The 26,398-nt window shown below is 35.9% G+C and overlaps 1 protein-coding gene across 1 annotated transcript in view; it reads right to left on the minus strand.

The window, feature by feature from the left end:
• The window catches only part of ZNF521 (zinc finger protein 521), a 294,787-nt gene that overhangs the window by 41,786 nt on the left and 226,603 nt on the right, over positions 1-26,398 (minus strand). The window contains exon 6 of the mRNA XM_015822169.1: positions 8,587-8,652. Within this exon, the coding sequence (XP_015677655.1) occupies positions 8,587-8,652 (66 nt within the window). The remainder of the gene's footprint in view (positions 1-8,586; positions 8,653-26,398) is intronic.

The raw sequence follows: 26,398 nt of genomic DNA on the forward strand, positions 1-26,398 counted from the left end.
GAGCATCACAGGACCATCCAGCATTGGGGTAAAAATATATATATATGGTCAGCCTAAAATGTAATGTTCATTCTGGTCACATCAGATTGTACTACCTATCTTTCAAAGGATGACCCAATGAGAATCCAACTAGTTGTCTAGTTTTTCTTAAATCTGATGGGCTACAAAACTATCATGCAGAAAGTTCCTATAAAGCAAGAAGCAAGTGTTCAGGTATCTTTCCTTTCCTATCTTATTTTTGTATTGTTTCATTATAAACTTTCCTCTATGACATATGTTACAACTTCATCCATGCAACTTCTTGTTAGCTGCATAAACCGTGATTGTACTGGGTGCGAAAGAAATGGTAGATTCTATTTTTATTTAGATGTTACCACATATCATACTAATGTTTACTTTCGATAAGTATTAAGGTTTCTGTTTTTTAAAAACTTGCATGGAACAACAGATCTTTGCCCTGAACATGAAAGCCTGCATTATCTTTGAACTGGCTTTCTCCTCCCCTTATTAGTAACCATCTCACTGAGAGTCTCAGAGGTCCTTCATTTTTTTCCCAGCTAGAGGCATTCCAAGTACTACCAAATTGATCCTAAAACCTCTCCCGCTCTCAGCTGCAGGCCCTTGGTGCCCTTTTCCCCTCCCTGTTCATCCTGGGTCTAGCATTGGTCTTTCTTCTCAGCAATGTTGCAAGCTCCTTTTCTTCCACCATGGGAACAGTGATCGGTTGTCCTACTTAGAAACAGTTGCTAGGTAAAATGCAACCTCCAGCTCTTTTGTACAGGGTTCAATTCTCTCAGCCTATCTTAGAAAAGATCCTCCTCTATATCACTATTGTGTTATATCTACAGTTTGATTTGACAGGTAAATATATTAGCCAGTTAATAATAAAAACACATGCACACTCACAAAACAACTGCACCTAGTACACCACTCTGGTGTATTTTAAGATAACAGCTACCAACTGAATACTAAATTGTCCCACCATGACTAAAGTAACACAGCCTTCCATGATTGACTCCCAAGAAATGATGAAAAGATAGGAGGCAACAATTAAATTAAGTATGGCCTTCAGTTTATGACTTTATTGTATGTGAGATGGGCAACTGTATACATTTGACAAACAAACAAATAAATAAACTATCTAACCTCATCACTGAGCTGTTCTCCCAAACTATGACAAACTAAAACCAAGAAAAGTGATTAGATTCCTGATGTTTTGGCTCACAATGATTGGGATTTATCCTTAATACAAAGAGGCATAATTAACGTAAAATTAATGCTGTCTGCTCCAGCAGCTCCCTCATTCCTAACATTATCAGAGATGGTTTAGCTAAAAGAACTACACAACTACGGTATATATGTGCAAAAACCCTGCTGATGTGTAATATTTTTAGCCAGTGAGAGCAATTCTATTAGCAGTCAAAGAACAGATTTGTCTCTTTGATCAGAAATTGTAACTTTCTGCAGAAAGGAAGACTACTCCTAAGTCAGAAATAGGCAATTCTGAAAATGTTTATGTGTGTGTGACCAAAAAATCTAACTTTTTCTTTCTCCAGGCATTAATCTAGTGCAGTTGGGGTGTAAAATCTCTCCCACTGATCAGGAAGTAAATCCCACTAAATAAATACAGTTTTCCTTTGGAATAAATATTTGCAGCGGAGTATTTTAGAAAGTTTAGTTGCATCAACATATTCATGAAATCCAAAACAGAAGTGGTATGTGAAAGGCTGGTCTTTCTTTTGGTTACCTGAATTTGAACGTGATTTCAAAATATACTTCCTTGCTGAGAAAAAGAAATGTGCTATGCTTGCTGAATGCAGTGCATTCCTTGGTAACTCATATCCCCATAAAGCCATTGATTTTTTTAAAAATCTGAACGTTAATTCTTGATCAAGCCAAACATCTGATTCAGGTCTCCAAAAACAGTTATCACTAGCTATTTTTGGAAGATGTCAGAATTATCCAAATGGTCACATTATTCACAAATGTTTATGTTTGAATATACCAAACTATTCCCTCACGGCATAAGCAACATTATGCAAAAACAAAAGAAAAGAAAACAAATAACAACAAAACAAAAAGGGAGTAAGTCATGAAATATGTAAAAGGAAAAGAAAAGCAGCTTAGATAAATCTAGTTTATACCAACACCATTCACTATTCTCTGTACCTTTCTATTTTTTACAACAAAGTTGGCAGAAGCAAACATTTGTATACAACAATATACAATGTTTATTTCTTTCAACAAATATTCATTCCTTACAAAAGGCCACCATGCTACTCACTATATTCTTTCAATATTTCTATATCTTAAAATTTCTCACTACATTTTCCCATTTTTGGTACGTTCTATGGCACTGCATATTTGTAGGGAGGAAAATCTCTCTTAAATTAGTCTGTGAATTGGGAGGGGGAATCCCACTTAGACGGCTATGTGAATTATATCAGGTATTATAGCATATTATTTATTATTTATTTAATTTGTTAAATTTATTTTCTGTTTATCTCACACAGGGGCTGATCTGGGAGGCTTATTATTCACAGACCAGTGGGACCCCCTTCCCAAATATTTGGGTGGATGCATTTTAATGATGAAAAGAAAAAAGGAATCTCAATTTTAGATCTATCGAAGAGAACATAAGCAATGGCAACTTCCAAAATATTTGCCAAATGCAAAACATCTACATAGAGTGGTTTAAAGCAAACATAAGACTGACAAAATTATTACCCATGAAATTATATATTCCTCACAAAAAGTACTACCAGCCTGCCTGTGAAAAAAACAGGCACTTTATGGGGACTGTTTTTTCAAATTTGCTACCATGAATCGCACATTCAAATTTTATATTTCAGTTATGTTTTGAAGTCCAATGTACACATGAATTTTTTTAATGGAAGCTCCAATATAATTTTCCAGTTAATATATGATTTTATGCCTAAAAAAAGACATTGTAAGTATAAAAGTAATACCTAATATTAAGTCTGAATAGGAGAATTCATGAGAAAATAAACAAGTTGACCAGGAAAAGAAGAATATTGTTCAGGTTTACTTCTCTCTCGTCTCCTGTTTTTCAGTTTTGGGGCAACCCATTAAAACAATATCTTCATATTTATGGTGATGTGAAAAAACCCCAGCAAATAGCCATGACTAAAAATATGTTTGAATTCTGGCTTCCACTAACATTGTTGGAGATAAAATTGAATGTTGAACCTTGCAGGATGCTATTGATTTCTATGGTTATGATGCCAAAAACATTATAACTGCACTATATGGACAGTTTAGAAGAGGCTTATTCTCCTTCTCCTCCTCCTCAATATTATAAAATAGACTCTTCCAGACTGATGCCTTTAAGATATTTTGAGACTACAATCAATCTGTAAGGTGCTTATTAATTGAAAACTGCTCTAGAGATATAATGGGAGGTGCTGTGGCCTATAAGATATTATGTGAACTGTTAAAAATGTATCATTTATGTTAGGGCTATTAGTTAAGATTATTTATGCTTTTAAGGTCCTTTTTCCCCTGACTTTTTGTATTCCATTACATGTATTGGTAAATCCCTTTCAGAAGCATTCCTATAGAATTGATGATCATTTGTCACTAAACACTTTCTGGATTGGTAATAGTGATATGACAACTCAGTAACAACTCTGAAGTATGGATGGCCTAGAGAAGGTTGACGATATCACTGTCTCAAGATGTCCCAATTTTCAATCATGTTAGTATTTAATTTTGAAACACCAATTTTACATTGATACATCTTGGTGCTTTTTGTAGTTATAAAACTGGAAAACACCAAATGATAACTGCACAGGAAACCTTAATATTTGAACCCTTAATGTAGAAATACTGAACATCATATCAGAAATAAACAGACATAAAAAGGCTACTTTGAGAATTTACAGTTGTGACAAATTTGAAGTGAAGTGCCAGAACATCATTTCAAGAGGCTATTCTCCCCTCATACATCCACTTCAAATTACTTTTTCCCAACAAATTTACAAGGAAAAAAAATTCAAAAGCAGTGAAGAGCTTTAAAAAAAAATCAATCAGAATAATCTAATCTTTAGAAAGATGGTAAATGATAGTAATTGGAAAATACTGTCTGACTCATTCATGAAAGTGAGATTTAGAGTCAATTGATTTAATAACCATTAAAATATTCTATGAAGGATTTAATAGATTGGCAGAGCCCTGTTTTTATTAGGAGTTATAGGTATGATTTAACGAAATTTATAAGCAATTACGTACCTCTAGGGTTTAAGTTACAAATTAGATATCTACCAACTACTCTAGACCTGATTCACACAATGGTTTTCCCCATCATAAACACAGTTGTTTTTTGAAGTTGCCTCAAGGAAGATGTCCAAGTGAAGAACATTCTTAAGTAGAATTTGTATCAAGCTGTCAAAATGACAGATCATCAGCATCAGCATCTCATCATCTATTTTCATAATAATGTACATTGTTGGAGCACATGCTGACTGAGAAATGTACACACGAAAACTGCTGTTTTCCAAATAAAATGATGCATTATATTACTAAGGTAAAAGTAGCATTTACTATGCAAATATAGAGTCTCTTCCGGTTGCTGTGCCTAGTATTATATTTCCAAGAGTTGTGGTAGAGTGGGAGTAAGGCCCCTTGTGATGAGTCTCTAATAAAAAAAAAATAAGATGAAATAATGAGTACAGAGAAGCTCCTATCCACACGGTCATAATCAGACAGTGGTAGCTCAAGCAGATTTCTAACTCCTTGCTGCTCCTTCTGTCCTAACTGAACAATATGGCTACCCAGCAATGTTTTAGCCATGTCACTTATCAAGTTTACTTTGCTTACTGCTAACAACTGATTGCTGTCAGTCCATTTAGTGAGAGCCTATTTCACTCCTATTAAGGCAAAACAGCTGAAGTATTTAACTACTTTTTGCATGACAATGTCCTTGAGCTGCTTTTTATTCTATCCATACCACATGAGATATAGATAGTTGCAAAGGGAAAGCCTATGTATGCTATTCTATTATCATCCAATCTAAATAGTTACGGTTTAAACCATTATTCCCTTCTCATTGGAATCAAACTGTCTGTTGGTTGTTTGCCAGAATGCCAAGTGTGTTAACTTAATCTTCTTTTGGTTTTCCCCAATTCACCCAGCTGGGCAATACAATTTTTTAAAAAGATCTAATATAGAAATTAACAAAGTCTGAAAACTTCCAACATACACTCATTGTTCTTTGATTGTAATAGGCCTTCTGTCATTTACAATTTCTCAAGTATCATTATAATAAATAAACAAATAAAGATGAAGAAACCAAACTGAAACAATTCATGATATAGCAGTAAGGAAATGGAAATGCAAAAATCAAATGTACAGCTGGGAATTGCTGAGGGAAATGTTTACAGTACTTCAGGAATCTGCTACTGCAAAATTGTAGACAAAATCTTGTAGGTTTGTTGGACACAGTGCAAAGTAGTAATAACTACAAAGAAATATTGGAGAACTTTCACCCCTCTCTTCAACGTATAGAAGGTAAAATGTGCTAAATAACTTAAGAAATTAAAATAGTTCTGTAGAAACTGCATAAAGCTAGCATACCAAAACTACTACTATGGTCTATAGCATATATACTGCTACAGAGTATAAACTACGGTAATACTGTAATGAGAAAAAGGATCTCCCTGAATACGGAAGCTGGGCCATTACATTCTACTTTCATATACAAAGACTCCTTTCTCTAACATAAGAGAAACATTTTCACATTTATGCTTTATTACAGCAGTCTGAAAATCACACAACATATACATTTTCTGTACATTCATCTCTGAACTAATAAGAACATAAAGAACTATGACGATGCTTCTTCTGTGCCAACAGATCTGTACAAACCAACACTGCCTATTCTGACTGTCAGAGATTTTGAGACAGAGATGTCACTTGAACTCCATTCTAACTGGAGACATCAGGAATCAAATATGAGAACTTCTGCAAGCAAGCCATGTACTGCATCACTGAGCTGTGGCCTTTTCCCAAGAAATGCCATGCTGAGGCACACAAATGTTAATTCTAGTCTAGCATTCTGTCCTCTTAACGGCAGAGAGAAGATGTCACAGGGAACATCTTGTAGGGAATCATCTTGATTGCTTCCTCTATTAGTTGTTCTGGGTAGACAAAAATATCTTTAGAGGGGAAATTGGACTAGCATTGCAAAGCTATACTATTCTGCTTCTATTATGTTTTATGGAATATAATGGAAATGATTTTAAAAACTGGTTAAATTTTGTGCTGATTAGAATCTTATGATTTCTGCTCCTCCCTCTCTTTAGAAAAAGTTCTGATAATTTAAGTGCAATAAATAGAAAGTTCTTTTTTATCAGTTCTATTAAAGCTGGACTTATAGATGTACCTAGACAAATGCCTGGGGCAGCAAATGTGGGTGGTAGCGGTTTTGCTTTGGCAGCAGATGGAACGGACTTCCCTGCTGTGGGTTTGCTAATTTATATCTTATACTTGCTATTTTGAAACCTTAAATGACAAAAGGAAGGGATGCTCAAAGAAGTAAGAAATTGTTGCTCCAGAGAACAGGGATGAGAAAAGTTGTGGAAAGGGGCAGGAGGAGATTCTAAGACTCTCGGATTTGTACATGTTATCACAGTATAGCAGATGATTGGCAGCTGTTGTGGGAAATAGTCCCATGTTTGTTCAGAGAAACTGAAGAGATGATCTTAAAATTTTCTACCTCTATGACTGGGTGCACAAATGACTGGGTGCACAACTCAAGGCTGTTCCAAATTGCTACCATCTCTAGGTAAATGGTTTATCCAGTGGCGTAGAAGCAGATCAACAGCGCCATGGGAAAATGTTCTGGTTACATCAATAACTGTTATATATTCCCAGTATCTCAGCCTCTTTTGTGAATACTGGCCAGCTATTTTTCTGGTTCAAGGTAAAAAATAATTTGCAGTAGTCTGACTGTGGTTAAAGTTGCCATCAATATGCATCCATGCTGGTGTGGAGGGAGGGCTCAATTAAATAAAAAGAACCCAAAGGACGGAACACCTAGAGAAGTCCTATTCTATACACCCATTTAGGGTCTCCCTTCTGACTACATAACCATGTTTGCATGCCGTGGATGACTGGAAAAATCATCATTAACCTCAAGAAAGCCTGATGCTATTTGTGACTGAATTTTCTTATTTACTTGACCCTTAACGAAGTGACACATTCGTGAAAAACTGGCAATTTGAAGTAATTAGTTTGTGAAAATTAAATCTGGCCAGCTATTTAGGGCAACAAGTAGATTAGGGAAAGTATGTCTTGGGAAGCAAATTTCTCAAAATAAAAATAAAACAAAATGAAAAAGTAAAAAAAAAGTCCTATCATTTGTCAAGGTCAAAAAGATTAACAAAAATGTAGAAACTGAACATACTGAGCACTAGTATGTATTTTTTTTTATAAACCAATACATTTTATACAAGGGAAATGAAGAAAACACATCAGTACTGAATGTGTGTCCTGCTCTTACTGCATTAGTTTTAGGATGCCATGAGCTCGCATGGAATTAGCAGGACATTTAATGAAATGGATGAATAGATGGATGGATGGATAAATGCCTCTGCTTGATATTGTTTGGGCTCTGAAGCAAAGGAGGCCTGATTAGCATTTGGATTGGAGACTACCCAAGCTATGGCCTAGACCAGTGCACTGATAAATATTCCAGAATGTTGCTATGGAAGATACTTCCATAACGTTTCTAATCAAAATGCATAAACATGCCAATGAGGAGCCAAGACTCAAAGGAGATATACATAAAATGATTCTTTCTCCTTACTGATTGGTTCCCATGTAACATGAGTAATATTGGTGCTTTTGGATTATGGGCTGTATGGATCTCTAAAAAAGAGAAAGTGTTACTATGCAAAGTACCCAATCGTTCAGAAGATCCTGATGATTTTGGATTTTGAATACTATTGCTGCAACTTGAAACTATTCTTTCAGGGCTGAAAGCCTCATTTAAAATATGATGCAGGGTTTAGATCTTATACTGATAAGATACTATATTACAAGGAGAATTAATGTAAATTAATACATTAATATATTAAATTAATAAATACATTAATACAAATTTAAATATAATTCTTTTGCAAAACATCTTAGACATCATCGTTGTATGATATGTTCATAATTCTCTATAACAATTATTTGGCTGATTCACAGAACTGCAAAACCTAAGTGTAGGTAGGTATTGCCCCATGTTCCAGTTTCTAATTGTGAGCTTAGACACCTTAACCTCTCTTTCTCTTCAAAATAACACTTCCTTGTTCTGCCATTCTATATAATACACAGAACTACAATGAAACGAGCAATCAAAAACTACATCCTGTATATCTGTGTTAATTAATAAAGTTACATTAATTTTCATGGAAAAGGTAAGTTACTCAAAATCAAAACACTTTGGCTTATTTTAAAGCATCGGTTCTTTTAATTTTGAAAGCAATTCTTTGTTGTTTTGTCAACTATAAATTTGTTTTAAAATTGGTCAACTTGCAAGATATAGCTTTCTCTAATTGTTTGAGGTTAAATACCTACTAGTATTGCCCACCTGTCTGGGAATTCTGGAACTGGTGGAAGTACTGGTATATCTACCATCGAGTTCTACACAGAAAAAACACAAATTGGTAAAATTGAAAAAAGATACTTTATGGACACTTCATGCAGCATAAAGAAAACACTACCTGTTGTCAGATCTAGGGGAAACACTTTCTAAGACTGATCCATGTAGTTAGTTAATTCCATATTACAGTGGATCAGCCATGTGAACCGCGTACAACACATTCTTCTCTCTGTCAAGAAATGTTTCTTGAGGAGACACAAGAAAAGGCTACTTAGCTGCCTGCAGAAGACATCAGCAGTTACACAGAAGTACTTGCACCCTTGGAAATTTTTTTTGGCTTTTCTAAACATTGTACATTAAATATGTGAATAACGTTGACACAGAATTATTGATACGGTCAGCATACACAGTGTGGTATACGGAAACACAAAGTCTGGCATAAAACTGCATTATTTTATTGCCTTTTTCTTGTGTTGTATCTTTGGCTATACAGGATATATAAACAAATGGAATAAATTGGTGATATTCATTAAAGCTTTCAGGCAACAAACAGAACACCATTTGAGCAATTCTTACTTTTAGGCTCTTATTTTTCATATTCCTAGAGTGGTATGCTTTTGTGGTCATTCCCACATAATGTTCCAGTAATATGTATCAACATCTTTGCTTATGAAGTCCTTTAAGAAAAAAAACTGTCACTAGTCTGGGCTATAAACACCTAATAAATCTTCTGGGACATATTTTTCTGTGACTGGCTCCTGAATTTAAACAATAAAGTTTAAATGCTTTTTGACATGGTCAAGGAAAGTCATACAAGTCTTTCTCATGGCACTGAACCTACTTAAAAGTTTCATTCATATGTTTTGGTAATTTAAAAATGAACTCAGATATCTCCTCGTGGTTTATCATTCTAAATTTGGTGGAATGTATGTTTAATATATTTAAGATATTGTCACCTTAGCAGAATAAAGTACACAGGAAAAGTAATATTGTCATATTAGCAAAATAATACAGACAGAGAAAGTGATTTTTCAAAGCATGCCAAATGGATACACAGAAAACTATTCCTCTTTTTCTTAAAATGGGGAGAAGAAAAAAAAAATAAAAGTCAAAGTTGCCTTAAAGTTATGCCTCAAAGTTATCTAGGGCTTAAAACTATGATCCTTCTGATAGGTTGTCTGAGGTTATTGCCTGCATAATAGCATTATATCATGAGAATAGAAAGGGGATGTTTTTGCATGTAATTTCAAACTGAGGTTACAATCCCACAATCATAATTTTATGCTTATATCTTGCCTTTCCTCCAAAGTTTCAAGGTGGCTTAGTTAAGGATTGCATTTCATTTTTCCCCAGACAGCATAAACTTATCAAGTATGTTGGGTTGGGGGGGGAGGGAGGGAGGGAGGGAGGGAGAGAGAGAGAGAGAGAGAGAGAGAGAGAGAGAGAGAGAGAGAGAGAGAGAGAGAGAGAGAGAGAGAGAGAGAGAGAGGAAAAAAAGGAAAAAATATGTCCAAATTTACCCAGGGATTTGAATAGCTGAGGGCTGACATCAGCTGGGATCCCTCCAGTAATAAACCAACGCCCTAAGTATTATATCATTGCCTTAACTCAGAACCAATATTTTGATTTAAAAACTATCCCATATACACCTATTGATTTCAGTGGGATTTATTATAAGACTGAGATGTGCATCAATCACCAAAGCTTGGATTGTAACTGCCTCTCTCATGCTCTAAATGTCCCAATGCACCATGGAAATCCACTCCTGAAAAAGAACTCAATATATTGTGCTTAGGGATATAGCAGAAAGGAAGGGAATCACTGAAAATTAATAACTATTCTTCTTTATGTTTGCAAATTACTTTCATGAATCCAAGTCATTTCGCCTGTTTTGCATCTTCTACCTAAAGTTTTCTCAGACAGAAATTATAATGACTAATGGTTAGTTATCGTTTAATTTTAAAAAAATATGGACTTATTCCTATGGGCTACATCTGGGTCTTATACTTGGAGGGAAAATAGGAAAAACCCAATCCAGTTTTGGTATTTTTTCCCCTGAAGGTAATGCCTGTTATTAAAAATTTAGATTATTGAAAGAAATGCATCAAAACTGTGTTTTAATAAATCAAATGGAAAAAACAAAAGTGACTCAGTTTTTCAAACTGATTCAAATATTATCTGTATTTTTCTATTTTTAAGTGCATTATAATCTAATTAATATGCTACTGGTGTGGATAATCATGTATTAAAAATGAAATCATACTTCTAGCTAGCCTTTAATGTTATTTTTGTTATTTAATCTTGCTTTACAATACCTACACATTGAACTAAGTCATACAGGTGGAAAAAAAACACAAAAGGAACTGCTTACACAAGAGAATCCAAATGCCCAGGGCATCTATAGAATCTGTAGAATCTCTAACCCCTAACCCTAACCCTTGTTTAGTGATCACAACTGGAACCAGCAACTTGGTCATTGAGATAAGTAGTTCATAAACTGCAATGGTGCTTATAATCTTACTTCAGCTTTCCTTTGTTTTACGGTAAAGGTTATAAATGCAAGGATTAGTTGCAAAGTTACTTTTTCATCACTGTTGTAACTGCAAATGGTTATTAAATGAGCTGTTGCTAAACAAGGACTACCTATATCTAATAAATCAGAATTACCATCTCACAGCAATTTGTCACATGCAAACCACTCATTTGAAGAAAACTATGGGCAGAATCTGTGACTGAGGGCATAGTAGAAGTAATATTATTAATCTGGTTCCTATTGCTGCATAATCAGAGCATATTACATGTCAGCAATGCAAATAGCACTCAATTGGAATGGACTAAATAAAGGGCCCTAACTGGACCTAGTTATAGTATGTTTTGTGAATGCAGGAACTTCACTAAATGGAAACTATGCAAGCATTGTTGCTAATTCATAGAAATCCGTACCATACATAAGAAATTTTCAGTCAATGATGGTTATGGCATTCTGGAAAATATCAAATGAGCAAAAATAATATAAAAGACATTAGTGACTAAATTTCTCTTAAATGATATATTCCTTTTTTAAATACTAAATACAAAAGGGAAACTTGTTTTAACCAATGGAATAAAAACCATAACAAAGCAATGAGGTTAAGGAGCAGTAACTCAAATCAAGAAATATTTTTATTTTTTTTAAATTATCTCTGTTCACTTTTTAATTTTTAATAATAAAACAAAATTTATGGAGCTCAGCAACAGACATTCTATCATATAATAGCTCTATGCACCTTACTTTTTTAGTTTTTTACTATATGCCATCAAGCCGGTGTTGATTGTTTGCAACCACATAGATATTCTCTAGGACAATTTATTCCCATTCTGCTTCTTCAGTTCTTCCCATGGTGTACCCATTGCTGCTGTAATTGAGTCCATACACCTTGCTGCTGATTCTCCTTTCTACCTTTCTCAGTATTATTACCATACAGAGAATGTGTCTTTGCATAATGGGTCCGAAGTATGATAATTTGAGCCTGGGCATTTGTGTCTTGTGAGGGACTCTGGATTGACTTGTTCAATGTTTGTTGGCCATCGACAGTATGCTCAGGAATCTTCTACAACATAAAAATTCAAAAGGGTCTCTCCATCCCGTTTCTCAAAATCCTACTTGTATTTCTATAATGTCATAAAAGTTATAGAAATAGAAAAGAGGGAAAATAATTGCCTAGAGACAATCCTGATCATTTTAGGCAAAGACACATCCTGGCATCTGAATATCTTTTCCAAAGTGTTCATGGCTACTCTACCAAGTGGTCATGTGTAGCGTATTTCTTAATTGCTGACACCTTCGCTATTGTTAGTTGATCCTAAAAGGCAGAAATATATTTATCACTTCAGCATCTTCATTGTAACTTCAAAATTGTATCTTTAATCTTTGTTCCATTTTTTTCATTGTGCTTCTTGACTTTCATGGCTAGAACTGATATTTTCATTTTCAGCTATCAGAGCAGCATTATTAACAAAGCACAGATTAGTGATTTTAAAACTATGCTCATTTATTTTCAATCCAGCTTCCCTCACAAATTCTATATATAGGTTGGATAAATAAGGGGAGGATATATAGCTCGTCTCCCTTCGTTGCCAGCCTGCCTATTTTACCATCTGAACTATGGCTTCCTGATCTGCATATAGGTTTGGCATGATGACAATGAGATGTTCTCTTTTTCTAAGAACATTCCATAGTTTCACATGGTTGACACAATGGAATACCTGTCTATAAACAATGAAGTATATGTTGACTTCTTTTAGGTATTCTTTGGTTTTCTTGGTTGTCCATTCTGCATCAGCAACAATGTATCATGTTCCTCAGCATTTTTGAAAACCAGCTTGTAGCATTTTCGAAAACCAGCTTGTAGCATTCTGCTCTCTGTTGGAAGATCCTAAGCATCATTTGTTTGCATGCAAAATGAAGAATACTTATGATGTTGTCTTACTTTAGGGAGACCTAAACTTCAAAAACAATACACTGTTGCTGTTAAGCTCTGATTTCTTATGCAATCTTTTCATTTTACAGCATTCAGCATGACTTTCTGATACTGGTATACTCATATCCTATTAATTACACACCATGATTTTTTGTTGTTGTTAAAATTGGTAGCTTTGGGGTACAATCCTCTAGTCCACTATATGGGGTTTCTTCCAATGCAGCCTGCACGATTCCTACAAAAGCTCCTCTGAAATGAATGAAGGTTTCACAGCAGCAGCAACTGGAGCTATGCACCTTTTATCCACAAGAAAAGAGGATATAAATTGACCCAATGCTCTCCTTTTCCCACACATTCTGTATTTTTGTTTTTGTGCTAATATATTTCTGTGCTTTATCGCTGTAACCTGCTGTTCTCTTTAATTGCTTATTGTTATTAATTATATAGTGGTAACATTGTTGGCTGCTTGAACTATTTGGCTATAAAAATGCATTTATTATTATTGCCACTGGAGCTGCAGTAAATTGCCAGGGTTCTGTCTAGAGATAAATGCCTTTGAATATTCATCCAATAAAATTTGAACCTGGATCAAACTGCGATTTTCTTTTGCCTCTCTCTTTTTTCCTTCTTCTTCTGCTCTCCTCTTTCTTTCCTGTTCTCATTTAATCTAAATACAGTATTTTTAAGAATATGTTTCATTGTCAGGAATTGCTAAATAGCAATCTTATAGTTTGGAATGCCTTTCTTTTGCATTTTGATAGTTTATCTATTTAATTATTTATGAGAAACATATCTTCACCGGAAATTGAAACTGAGTTTCAGAGTTAGATGGGCAAATTCTCTTCTAGGCTCTGTTAGCATATATACAAAGATATGAAATCCAACAATGAGTCTGTTTGCCACAATATTGCTGCTTCATAACACCAATCTTATCCAAAATTTGAGCCATATGCACATAATAGAGAAGGAAAATGGCCCTCAGTGAAGCATTTTATTCCACACTGTAAGACTAACACTAACATCAACAAGGTATAAATGATATTATGGTGCTAGTGATTCCCTGGCCAGTTCACCATGTTTACACATGGGTAGCTAATTCCTAAAGCAGGCTAAAATCAGTAGAGGCAATAAGCTTATATTAACTCATCTTGAAATCTGAAATCCATCTGCTGTTTGGGAGCAATAATCTTTTGACCGGCATGCAAGCTGCTATGGCCAGATTAATGACCCAGTACCATACTGTTATCTCGATTGATGTACACAGCAAAATAGAGGACATGGAACTTTAATTGTAGAAATGCCACAAATTAACGTGGTTCCATGTTCACAACTGGGTTCTAAATCATGCAAGAGTAGCACTTTCTGAATCTTGGTTAAAATATTTAATATAACTTTTGATTATTTTTGGCCTGCCAATATCCCCAAGATGGAAGCTTAATCAAGAAGTGATGAGATAAATGGGGTATGGGAGCCTTTCTGGATGAAAAGCTGTGGAAGAACAGAACTGGCAAAGTGTAATTCTAACATAAGATACTTTAGCAATCCTACATCCTCTTGTTTTATGATAATAAATTACCAAAAGCAGTAAGTACTCCTCCTTTTTCTATTCACCTGGTATGATATTCAAGAAACATCTAAGCCTAGAATTTTTTTTAGAAGGATCAAATATCAAAGACGATTCCAATGTATTTAATATATCTGTGTCACCACAAAGAATAACAAATATATTATTGCTAATGTTGTCCTTTCCTACATTCATATGCTACCTGTTTCCAATAGATGAAATATTGTACTCTGAACACAATAGCACAAATATGTTTTCTTTGTCACAACAGGGCTTCCATCAAATAGAAACACAAACACACTGGTTAGCATGACAAGACTATAATAATGAGTCATTTGCCCTATATTATCATAGCTTAATTAGGGATGAAAATCCTTGATAAAAGTGAAATCAAACAAAAATACATCTGTCAGTGTGGAATGTCAGGACATCCAAAATACAAATGAGGCATCTATAAACAAAGAGTGTCAGCTAATGCAAAACAATAATCAAAACACGTTGACTCTGATGATTCCTGAAGTTATTCTNATTCTGAATCAGAGAGTGAATGAATGAGTGAGTGAGTGGATGAGTGAGGGAAGGAGGGAGGAAGGAACTCTGAATTATAAAGCTGCTATAGCCATATATGTAATTTTTATGCAATATATAATATATATTTTATTGCTTTCAGTGTGGCCTAGTAGATGAAAAATTGGAGAAATAAAACTACAAATCCTGCCTCATCCATTTGTTAAGTGCCTTGAGCAATTCATATACGCACAGCTCTGTTCTTCACCTTGAAATAGAAATCATATTGATGGCTTGTAATGATGTACATTGGAAATAGCCATGTACAGAGTCAGACCATTGATCCATCTGGTCTAGTACTGAATATTCCAAGAGGAAACTGATTTCCAGGATCTGTACTGAATTAATTTATTTGCAGACGCCAATAATTAAATTAAGGATATTTTGAATGCCAAGCCATCTGATTTATCACTCAGCTATGGCCTTTACATTTTATAAAGTTTGAACTTTAAAATCTAGACTTTTATATAAAAATAAAAGGATTGCAGTAACCCTTTTAAAATTTGAATCATATAACTGGACAGAAACCCTCTGGAAGCCTCTGGACTGTCAGCTCTGAATCTCAGATTTGACTTTAGATCTGCTTAAAAGTCTCTGTGAGAAATCTTGAAGCCAGCAAGTTTATGTTCTTCCTGACAGCACTGCTCATGTCATGCTTACATGTCAGTCTTCCTACAGAGGGGAAAACAAATGCACTGATGTTAAGCAGTTGGAATTCATTGCTTTGTCCCTCTTTCCTTTTACACACAAAGCAAACTCTAGATTTCATAATCCTACAGGTACACACGGGGATTTCCTACATGGTCATAGCATGGCAAGATCACAAAGGAATATTATCCCAGTCATATTTTGAAGGCAAGGTTCTTTAAGAAAGAAAAAAAGGTGAAGAGATCTAGGGGAAAACATTACTTGCTTCACTGTGTTCAGTTCATGGAGGTGGTAAAGACTGTTATAAAAAAATATCCTGAAAATTACTGGCCAGCCTTCTTCAACCTGATGCTCCCAGATATTTGAAGTCACAATATTCCCAAGCAGTATGGTCATACTAGTTGGGAGCTTCAATACCACATCTAAGCAATAAGAATAAGATCCACCCACTTTATGTCCCCAAAATAGTCAAGATAAAAGCTTTTCAATATCCACAAAATGGAACCTTGCTTCAGAAAAGGCTAGGGGGATTCCTACTTCAAAAGGATTTTATCTGTTTTTTCTCTCCCCCGCACCATATCTGATTCAGTCTGATGAAAATCAACAGCTTTTGTAGTTCATAGACATTCTAATGGTGTTGTGTCATTACACAAAATGGGGGGAGGGGGGTCTACAGCAAGCTGAAATTTTGTCAAAATGATTACATATCTGTTGCGATGTCATTAAACAAGCTCTGCCCAAGTCAAAATGCAAGTATAATAGGGGCACCGTTTGTATTATAAACCACATTCCATCCCTTGCCCATCAGCTGCCAACATCAATGCAAATTTCTGAAGGTGTGTGAGAGAATATCCTATCTCCCATGGTATACAGTAGCAGCCAAAATTGTGGAAACCTTTTAGGAAAAGTGTATTTTTGAGGTTTGATGGCTAATAACACCACTTTTTTTGGAGTAGTACCATAAAATTATATATCAATGGAAAGATAATTTAATCAAGAATGTAATGCAACAAAGGTTGTTCAATTATCTGTACTGTATTCTATGAAAAGTTAAAGCCAAATAACCAGAAAAAGGAAGCACAACTTGCTTAGGTTGATATCAGGTAGCTTTCCTTCATCTGATTGTAGCCAATGAGCATGAGTGTTTAGAGAGCCAATCAGGTGTCATCTTGTTTTGGCAATGAGCCAATCAGATCACAGTAGGATTCAGTTATTGATGTCATGTATTGAAGCTGAGATGAGGACATTTGTCAGTGTGTTATGTGATTGCTATCAAGTTGGTTGGTTTTTTTGTGTTCTTTCATTTAGTAAGCTTGTAAACATAATAAAATTAAAGCGATGTAAAATAGTATTATTAAGTGAACAAGGCTACAGTTATAAAGAAATTAGAAGAAAAGTTGGTGGAAACTTAACCAAAGGTGGCATTTCTACTGTATACTTTTCCCAAAAGGTTTCCACTACTGTAATCATCTTTCTAGGAATCTCCATCCCATTAGTACTTCATATTTCAATCTTTGTATTTCAGATACTTTTTCCACTGGCCTCGTTTCAACAGGGATAAAATAAGAATAAGAATAGAATAAATATATTTACTGTCATTGTGTATCTCACAACGAAATTAAGTGCTGTCCACAGTGCACACTGCACACAAGTAAAAACCACAAGCAAAAACATACATTACATACATGCATCCCTCACATTCCGTTCACCATTGCGCTGCCCCTAATATTACACTTCAATGTTGCACTATGCAGTAGTTACAGCTCTGGATATTTAATATGGTTATAGCTCTGGATATTACTGTCATTACTAAAGGTGAATGCTGGCCTTGAAAAACTATTGAGAAATTTTTCATTTCCCTGTAGAAATTCTTGACCTAATTTTTCTGCCCCACAAATCTGCTTGAAAATCTCAAATGTCCAAGTTATGTTCAGTTTTAGTTTAGCCATGTGACAAATACTATGAGCCTTTTCAGTCAGATGGGTGAGTTCTTATGTAAGTTCGAGATGCCTATTCAGTCAAATGTAATGCCACATTTGACATTCATGTAACTATGTATTTGGAATCTTATCTAATTTTATTAATGATTTGATTTTTTTTCTTTAGTTGTCCTGAGACTTTAACTACTGAGTGAAGGCTCAGCCAATACTCCCTTTGTTTCCCTCCTAACTTCTTTGTCACTTTATGCAACTGAAAAATTCCAGATTTATTTTTAATAGAATGAGAAATCCAAGGCGCAAATCATATGTAGATATTAAATAAACTGAACACCATAGACTAGAGATAAATAGCAGAAATAACACTTTCCAATTACAAAATGCGTAGAAATTTTACCTGAAATAAACTTTATTTACTTCTACTATGTTAAATGAAATCAAAATATGCCTAACTCTGCACTTTTGAAAGTACAATAGTTTTTTTTTGTAAAAGAAACTAAGAAAAATAATTGATTCTAGAGCCTTCATTTATTGAAAGATTAAATTAGGATGTTGGTGACACACAATTTGTTCCCCTTGTCAAATAAGTATTCAATTATTTTGTTGAGTTTTGTGTTTCTTCAACGACATTTACATTTTCTTTTTTTTAAGTGCTGCCTATATTTTTAAAGTTTAAAATATAAGCTAAAATAAGAATTAGTATCTTCACAACATGCAGAGTTAAAGGCCTAAATCCTTCTGGTCAGTGGACATTTGGCATCTAACCACCATTTATGCCTTTCAAACTCTCCCTCTCTTGTTTTCCAATTGTTCATTGTTAAAAATAAAATAACCCCCCTTTCCCTTGCCATTTGATCTCTTTCTCTCTTTCTCATCTTTCTCACACCCCCTTATAAATAACATGCAAGAAAGCTCTCTACTACATTTGCTTGCATTAATTGATGTTTTAAAAGTCTGTTAAAAATAAAACCCAGCAGTGACATTTTTCTTTACTAAAGCACGAAAGCAGCACATTACAAACATTACAGAAAGCTCCCTTGATAGGATAGTGAAGTTTGATTCTGGCACTAAAATGTAAGCTACTGCATGTTCTTGCGTAATTTTATTTTTAAATAAACATTTTGTGAAACCTAGTGCAAAGCAGGTAAAATGGAGTTGTTTAATTCATGTAGAGCCATATTAGATATGATGAATATCTGAACATGCTAGTTTGTAAGTGTTTTGTGACAATCTGATGATTATCTGAAGGAATTTGGGATGTTCTGCCTGAAGAAGACTGAGGGGAGCGATATCAGTATGTAGGGATATAAAAGGGTCTCATAGGAAAACATGGTCAGGAACTATTTTCCTTTGCCACAGATACTGGGACAAGAAATAATGGGTATAAGTCGCAGCCTTTCTCAATTTATTTAAAGATAACTTTCTGACAATAAGATCTGTACATAAAGAGTTTTCCTATCAAGGTTATGTTTTTTCCCATCTTTCGAGGTTTTAAAGAAGAGGCTGGCAACCACTCCTTGAGAATGGTTTAATTGGCAGATAGTCAGACTAGATGCCACTTGTAATTCTCTTCCAATTCCACAATTCTCTGAACATACACATAGACATACAAACTATTAAAGAGTTAATCAGTATTTGATCAACATTTTTGTGAATGACCTCAAGATAGCAATCTGGGAATAAATAGCCACATAAAAATGGACTCTGGAGTAAGAAATGTTTGGTGGGCAACTTGAATATCAAGATATAAGGCTGAGAAATGAATTTCTGAAGTCAACTTCTTATTGCGTTGTCTATGGATTGATTACCAATTCTTCATTCTGTACATGATTGAGTGAAGGCATTTATTGCCAAAAGTAGCAGCTATTAACTTGGAAACCTTTCAAAAGGGATTGTCAAGTTCATGGAGAAAAAGGTTTTCAAAAGTGAATCATCATTGTGGATATATGATACCTCTAGGTTCAGGGCTACCAATTTTTCAAAATACCATTTACCAGAGAACAATTTTGTAGGAGAGCACCTTCATGCTTCCAGTTTTTCTTGTAGACATCATAGGGCACGGGTATCAAACTCGCCACGTCACGTGACATGTCACGACATATCGTGACTCTTTTTGCATTGCTGGAGCTGGGGTGGGTGCAGCCTCCGTGTGATGCAATTGGCCCGTTTGATACCCTTGTCCTAGGGACAACTTCTAATTACTAAGTCTGTGTTCACAAATCACATCTTGCTATAAACTGGTTTTGTTTGGTCTACGTTCAGTGTGCAAACTTAAAAAACTGTATATATGTACTTAGATTCTGTGGCTTCTTCAAAAAATTAGGATTAAAACAAATCATGACTTTCTGCAATGTGTTAATGATATCCATAAGAAAATAATGGTAGACTAGTTGAATCACTGGTCTGAAACAGCAAGGCTGTTTATATCTCTTGTGTAACTAATAATGCAGAGAGTTCTTGGGTATGTATTAAAAGAGAACTAATAAAATAGAAAGTTTGAACTTTTAAAAAGACAATAATTTAAATACATACTTTACACAGAATCCTTGTCAATTGGTATATGCAGTACAAATCTATAATAATACTTGGAAATCTATAAAAGTGGAGAAATTTGACAAAGACTGAAGACTTCACATATTTTTGTACAACTTTGTCAGTTGCTCAAATTACAGATGATACAAAGAGCTTAGGTGAACTGAAAATTCACTCAATATCTGGCAGCATTGAATGCTTCTGTGTTAAATTTCTATGTACAGTGTGTTAATTCACTATACAATACTTACGAAATGTTTATAAACACATACATAAAACAACAATTTTTTTTCCAAATAATTATTTCACAGAGGTTTACCCTGCAAACTAAGACACAACTATTTAGAAATACGTTCCACTGGCAGTTATGGATATTACTTCACAAGTGGTGTGCTCTTGCCAATTTTTCTCTTCTGTGCTGGATAGCCTACAGCAGTGATGGTGAACCTTTTAGAGACCGAGTGCCCAAACTGCAACCCAAAACCCAGTTTTTATCGCTGGGTGCCAGGTGGGTGTGGCCCACTGGGTGGGCGTGGCTGTGGTGGTCATGGCAGACTGGGTGGGTGTGGCCAAGGTGGGCCTGGTCACCTCGATGTTGCTCGTGGGGAGGGATGCCTGTGGGGGCCGGACAGGATTGGGGGAGATCCAGGGGGGTCTCTGGCAGGTGGGGCGGTAGACAGAAGGCTCGTCCTGTGGGGTGAGGCGAGGCAGGGGTGCCATTGTCACAGGGCAAGGCAAGACAGGGGCCAGGGCGGCTGCTGCCTGACACCATCGGTCCCCGCACACAGAGGCCAGCAAGCGCACGGGGCCCGAGAGTGTCTGTCAAGAGACACAGCGTGCTGGCCCCTCAACCGGTGCACTCTGGGGCTCCACAGTCTGCTGCCAGCACAGAGAAGCCGCTTCTGAGCTGGACGGACGGCCGACAGCTGAGGAGGTGATGCAGTGGGTCGTGCCCGGGAAAAGGAGAGCATGTGAGGCAAGGAGGGACGGGACGTGGGGGAGGGAAACCAGCCGTGCTGGGATGCATCTGGCCATGTGGGATCTCGGCAAGTTAGCGGGCAGCTGGTTGAAGAGGGACGGTTGCCATCTCCGGGACATGGCGCACATGCCCACAGAGAGGGCTCTGAGTGCTGCCTCTGGCATGCGTGCCATAGGTTCGCCACCACTGGCCTACAGAAATAGTTCCTGCCACATAATGGCCTGGGTTGAGCTCTTCACTCAGGCCACAAAACTTCTCTGGTGGCCTTGAACAAGGCACCCTTTCCTGCTTAGGCAGTCTCAGGAGCTGGGATGAATAGATACTACTCTAAACTCCTTGGAGGAATAGCATAATACAAATATTACATATAACAAATTTAACTGAAGCAATCTCTCATTCCCATGAGCCTCATTCTGTCATTCCCTAGTGTTTAAAATGTGGTTTGATGTTTGATTTGGGCTGCTCAACTGAAAAGGAAATTAAAAGCACTCAGCGGCATATTTCCTCAAATACAGATCCATGTATTTCTCTGCACCTTTTACTCCAATTGGCAGAAAATGGGTAGAGGTAAAACAGGATGTAAGAAACCACACTCCCAGACATGCATTCTCAACTCTCTCTCTCTCTCTCTCTCTCTCTCTCTCTCTCTCTCTCTCTCTCTCTCTCTCTCTNTCTATCTATCTATCTATCTATCTATCTATCTATCTAAAAAATCTGGCAAGTCTTGTAGGATTTACACATGCTTCCCATTCCTAGGTCCTTTTATCATAAAAGTTACAGTCATCCATTTTCCCCAATACAATACTCTTCAAACGTATTGAGATTATAACACTTCAGTCCCTTGAATTTCTATCTATATGGCCAGTGGCAGCACGGCTTAAACATACTTGGAATTGTAGTTCCAATATATCTAGAGGGCCTCATGCTGGAGAAAGCTGAACAAGAGCATTCTACCTCATGAAATTTAAATCGTCCATACAAGAGGTTATAGAATTCATGGATAATTCCCAAATACAATGAAAACTAGGGAGATATATTAGAAATATATACATGGAGTAAACTGTAGGCAACCAACATCATTTGATATTATAAAAGTAACATAAGATTTAGAATTAATTAATTAATTAAGTACATCAGATGTACTCTAATGGATCCTACGTTGAGAAGGGGTTAGCTTAAATGACCTCTATGATTCTATGATACTTATGCACAAATAGCTGTTAATGTGACGCAAAAGACTAAGAGCAACTTTGACATGAAAAGTGGATTCTAAGCACTATAAGACTATTTCATTTGATTTTCTAATGTGGGAAAATATTAATGTGGTTGTAAGTAAGCAGAATGGCACCACAAAGACCAATTGGTTTATTATGGCCTCTGTTTTTGTAGGCATTCTGCATCACATAAGTTAGGAATCAAAATCTAAATAATTGTCTTACACTGGTCTATGCAATTTATCATTTTAAAATAGGAACCATTAAATTAGAATAACCTGATAAGTACTGTTGATTGGCTAAAAGAGTTTGGCTGTGATTTAAATTACAATCATTTAATAATTAATGTTGTGTGTTTGTGAGTTTGTTCTTTTATCATTTAATTAAAAAGTGGGCGAAACAGTTCTATGCACATTTAGTCAGAAATAAGTCCTAAACTTGATAATATCTATTGCTACTTAGGTGTGCAAAAAATGCCTCCTTTCCTATAATTAGACACATGGCAATCAGCAAGCCATGTTTTGATATCTCTATTAACAGAATGCTCATGTTTAGCTGCAAAACTTGGTTGCACTTCTTTCAACATCTTTGCCCAAGACAGACCAGTAAACACAATTCCTCTCTCTATAATTAGCCTTTTCTCTAAGGGCTCCAAAGTAAGTCTGCATGCCGTAGATTTAATATCCAGTGCTATATCCATATGCGCTGCCCTTGCCTGGTCCCAGAGCATATAAACTCCCCTATTAGCAGCCTTGACTGCTTAATTATGCAGATTTTTTGTACCCGCCTGCCTGTAAAATTACTGTGTCTAACCTCCCCCCTTTTTCACCCCCCCCTCTTCTCTCTGCACCATGCTGGCCATTCTAATGAAATCGGCATAGGGGAAAGGGCCTGATTTGCAGTTATAGAGGCTGGATCACACTGGCAATCTGCCCTTAGTGGGAGTTACAAAAGAAGTCAAATGCCTTCATCTGGTTCTACCCCATCATCCCCAAGGTGATTGAGTTCACTTCCTGATGTTTCCCAAGTTTTCCTCAGGCTGTCCAATCAGCACATCCACCAGGGAGCCCAGCCTAGCTTGCAACAGTCTCTGTATCTAGTTACAGCCCCACCAGGGACAGTCAACTATCCACCCCCAAGCCTTCAGATGAAAACCTTTTCTAACAAGGCCGCCCAGCGCCAATGAAATAACACGCATCTGCATATCCACTGGGTCCCATGTTTCTTGTGCTCATGGATTATGTATCTTGCAGCCTCTAATAAAGAAATGCAGTTCTTTGTTTAATGTTTATCTTGTGCTTGTTAAGCAAATGCTAATGTTGTATCAGAATGCTTTAGTGCTATTTGGGTTTTTGGTGATTTACTACAAGACAATCTGCTGTGAAGTAAATTTAGATGGGGGAAAGAGGGAATAATTTCAGCTAAAAAAGGAGACACATAGGCACACACACGCACACACACACACATACACCACAGACAGAATTGTTTGGGAGAGAAAAAGGCAATAGCCAGGGAGAAAGAGAGGTTAGAAAATGAGTCCAACAGCTCCCAATGCAGTTTTCCTAACCCCAGGCTGACATGCCCACTTCATCACTGGTCAGATTGAGAATCTGAAACACAGAATGAACTAAAAAGGACGAAATGGTTCCTTGCCCTCCAGCAATATGGTAACAGCATCCCGGAGGGTAAACAATAAATAAATAAATAAATACGTTTTTCATTTATTCTACAGTTTAGATTCTAATGTTTCACTTTACATAGCAGTATTCACCCACAGCAAATAAACCCCACATCTTTCTTCAAAATTAATACTGCTGGATGAGAGCAGTACTATTATTGCTTTTTTTTCTTCTCCACTGTTTTTTTTTTTTTTTAAATGTATTTGTGAAGGATTTTGGATAGATAAAATAACCTTTTTATTCATCTTCTACCTACTGAAGATATAGACTTATAGGAACTTAAGGACTGTCATTTGTAGCAGAATTTGTGACAAGGAAATTTTTTAGTTTAATCTTGTGAGGCACTATATGGAGCAACTTCTCAGTGGCCTGGGTGACAGACAGGGTTGTAACTATATCTTCTGTCCTTCTGATAGTTCTAGGCTAAGTAGCCAGCAAGGACAAGTAGATCAGACTCTTCAACTTGAAATTCAATAATACAGCTCTTTATAAAGACTACAGCTGTTTATATCCATAACATTTGTAGTCTTTGCATTTAAATGGAACAGGCTGAGGAATATTGAGATCTTGATTCTTTAAAAGCACAGCCAAATGGGAAATGAGATATGGTGCTAGTTATTACTTGGCTAGCTTCAAAAAAGGATTTGACTAATTCATGGAAGTCATGGGAATCAATAGCACTATGATTGCTTTGACTGCTTTGAAGGCTATCTATTAGGAGACTAGTAGGTTTCCTTATGCAATTGATGGCCACGCTGAAAACAGATTCCTGGACTTCATGGTTCAGGGATCTATACATGATTGATACGATTTTCCTTTGATTTTCTCAATGTAACTCGAAATGTAACTCAAAAGATAAAAATTATGCAACAAAAGTAACTTGTGACTCCAGAATCATGATACTCCTCCTATAATGCTCACAATTGGTAAAGCTTTTATCTGTGCTGTTTCTCTTGCATAATTGCACTAGATTAGAATTAAAATGTAATGAGAACAACATTCATCTTAGTCACAAAGTCAGAAGCAAGACATGAGAATATTTAGCCATGAAAAACTCATATATTCTTGTCTGTTGATAGAACAGGTGATTTAGAAATTGTACAGACAGATGATCTATCTATCAGAAGAAGAGTCTTCCAACTGAGTTCATTCAATAGAATTTATTCCAAATTTTAGAGGGATTTATTCTAATGTAGCCTGAGTGCCCTTGATCTTTTATAAAAAGAAACAGTCTTACACAAGTGTTTAATTAGGCATTTACTCTCTTAATTTCTCATTATTTTTGTCACAGATAAAACCCTAGACAGAAAAGAAAGAATTCTGAAACACCACCAGATTCAGTCTGTCTCATTCAAAGTTAGAAAGTTCAGTTAGTAAGTATCAGTGGTGTATTTAGCTTTGTAGAAGAAGATATCTGATATATTTCTCTACATACAAGTTCCTTAAGAGCATGAAAGAAACATTACTTCTATTGATCATATGTCTATAGAACTTTTTGGAACAATGCCAGCAGAATTGTCTTTAGCTAACTGATAATCTTGACATATATACTTGAGCAGTTCTACTGATGTTCTAGTTTTGACAATGGGTTTCCAATCTCAAAAAATTTATACAGTGATGTAAAACCTAATCACTGAAATGTAAATCTAACAAGATGGGTAATGTTACCACTTTGCCAAAGTTGTCTTGAAAAAGTAATGGAAAAATCTGTGCAAAGAACAGATGTGGCTATTGGAACATGATACCATTCCTCAGCAAATACTGTCATGCCTAAGAACAGGACTTGTGTCATGAGTTCCATATGCTCTTATTGAACTATTTGTGAGGAGAGATGCAAGGCCTTTATTTGGATCTTGGGAGACAGTCTCATCTTATCCAGAATCATGTCTAAAATGATTTCCAGATGTTCTAATTTTGGGGCTGGCAATAATATGCTATTGTTCTTGTTTATTACAAATTCTTGACTCTACAGGCACTATAGCATCTGGTTCATATACACCATTCCAGAATAGCAGTCTGGTTAAATACAAAAAAAGTCATGGGGGCAAGAAACCAGGATTGGTGTGAAGACTAAGAAATAACCAATATATAATGCATCTGGATATATGAAAATAAATAGTTTTATGTACAAATGAATTGGAAAATATACCTCTTGTCAATTAAATTGATATTAGCATGTCTGTTGCTGAATGACATATTTTACTGTA

This window comes from Protobothrops mucrosquamatus, unplaced genomic scaffold (genome assembly GCF_001527695.2).
Source record: "Protobothrops mucrosquamatus isolate PMUCROS unplaced genomic scaffold, P.Mucros_1.0 scaffold_11, whole genome shotgun sequence".
NCBI lineage: Eukaryota > Metazoa > Chordata > Lepidosauria > Squamata > Viperidae > Protobothrops > Protobothrops mucrosquamatus.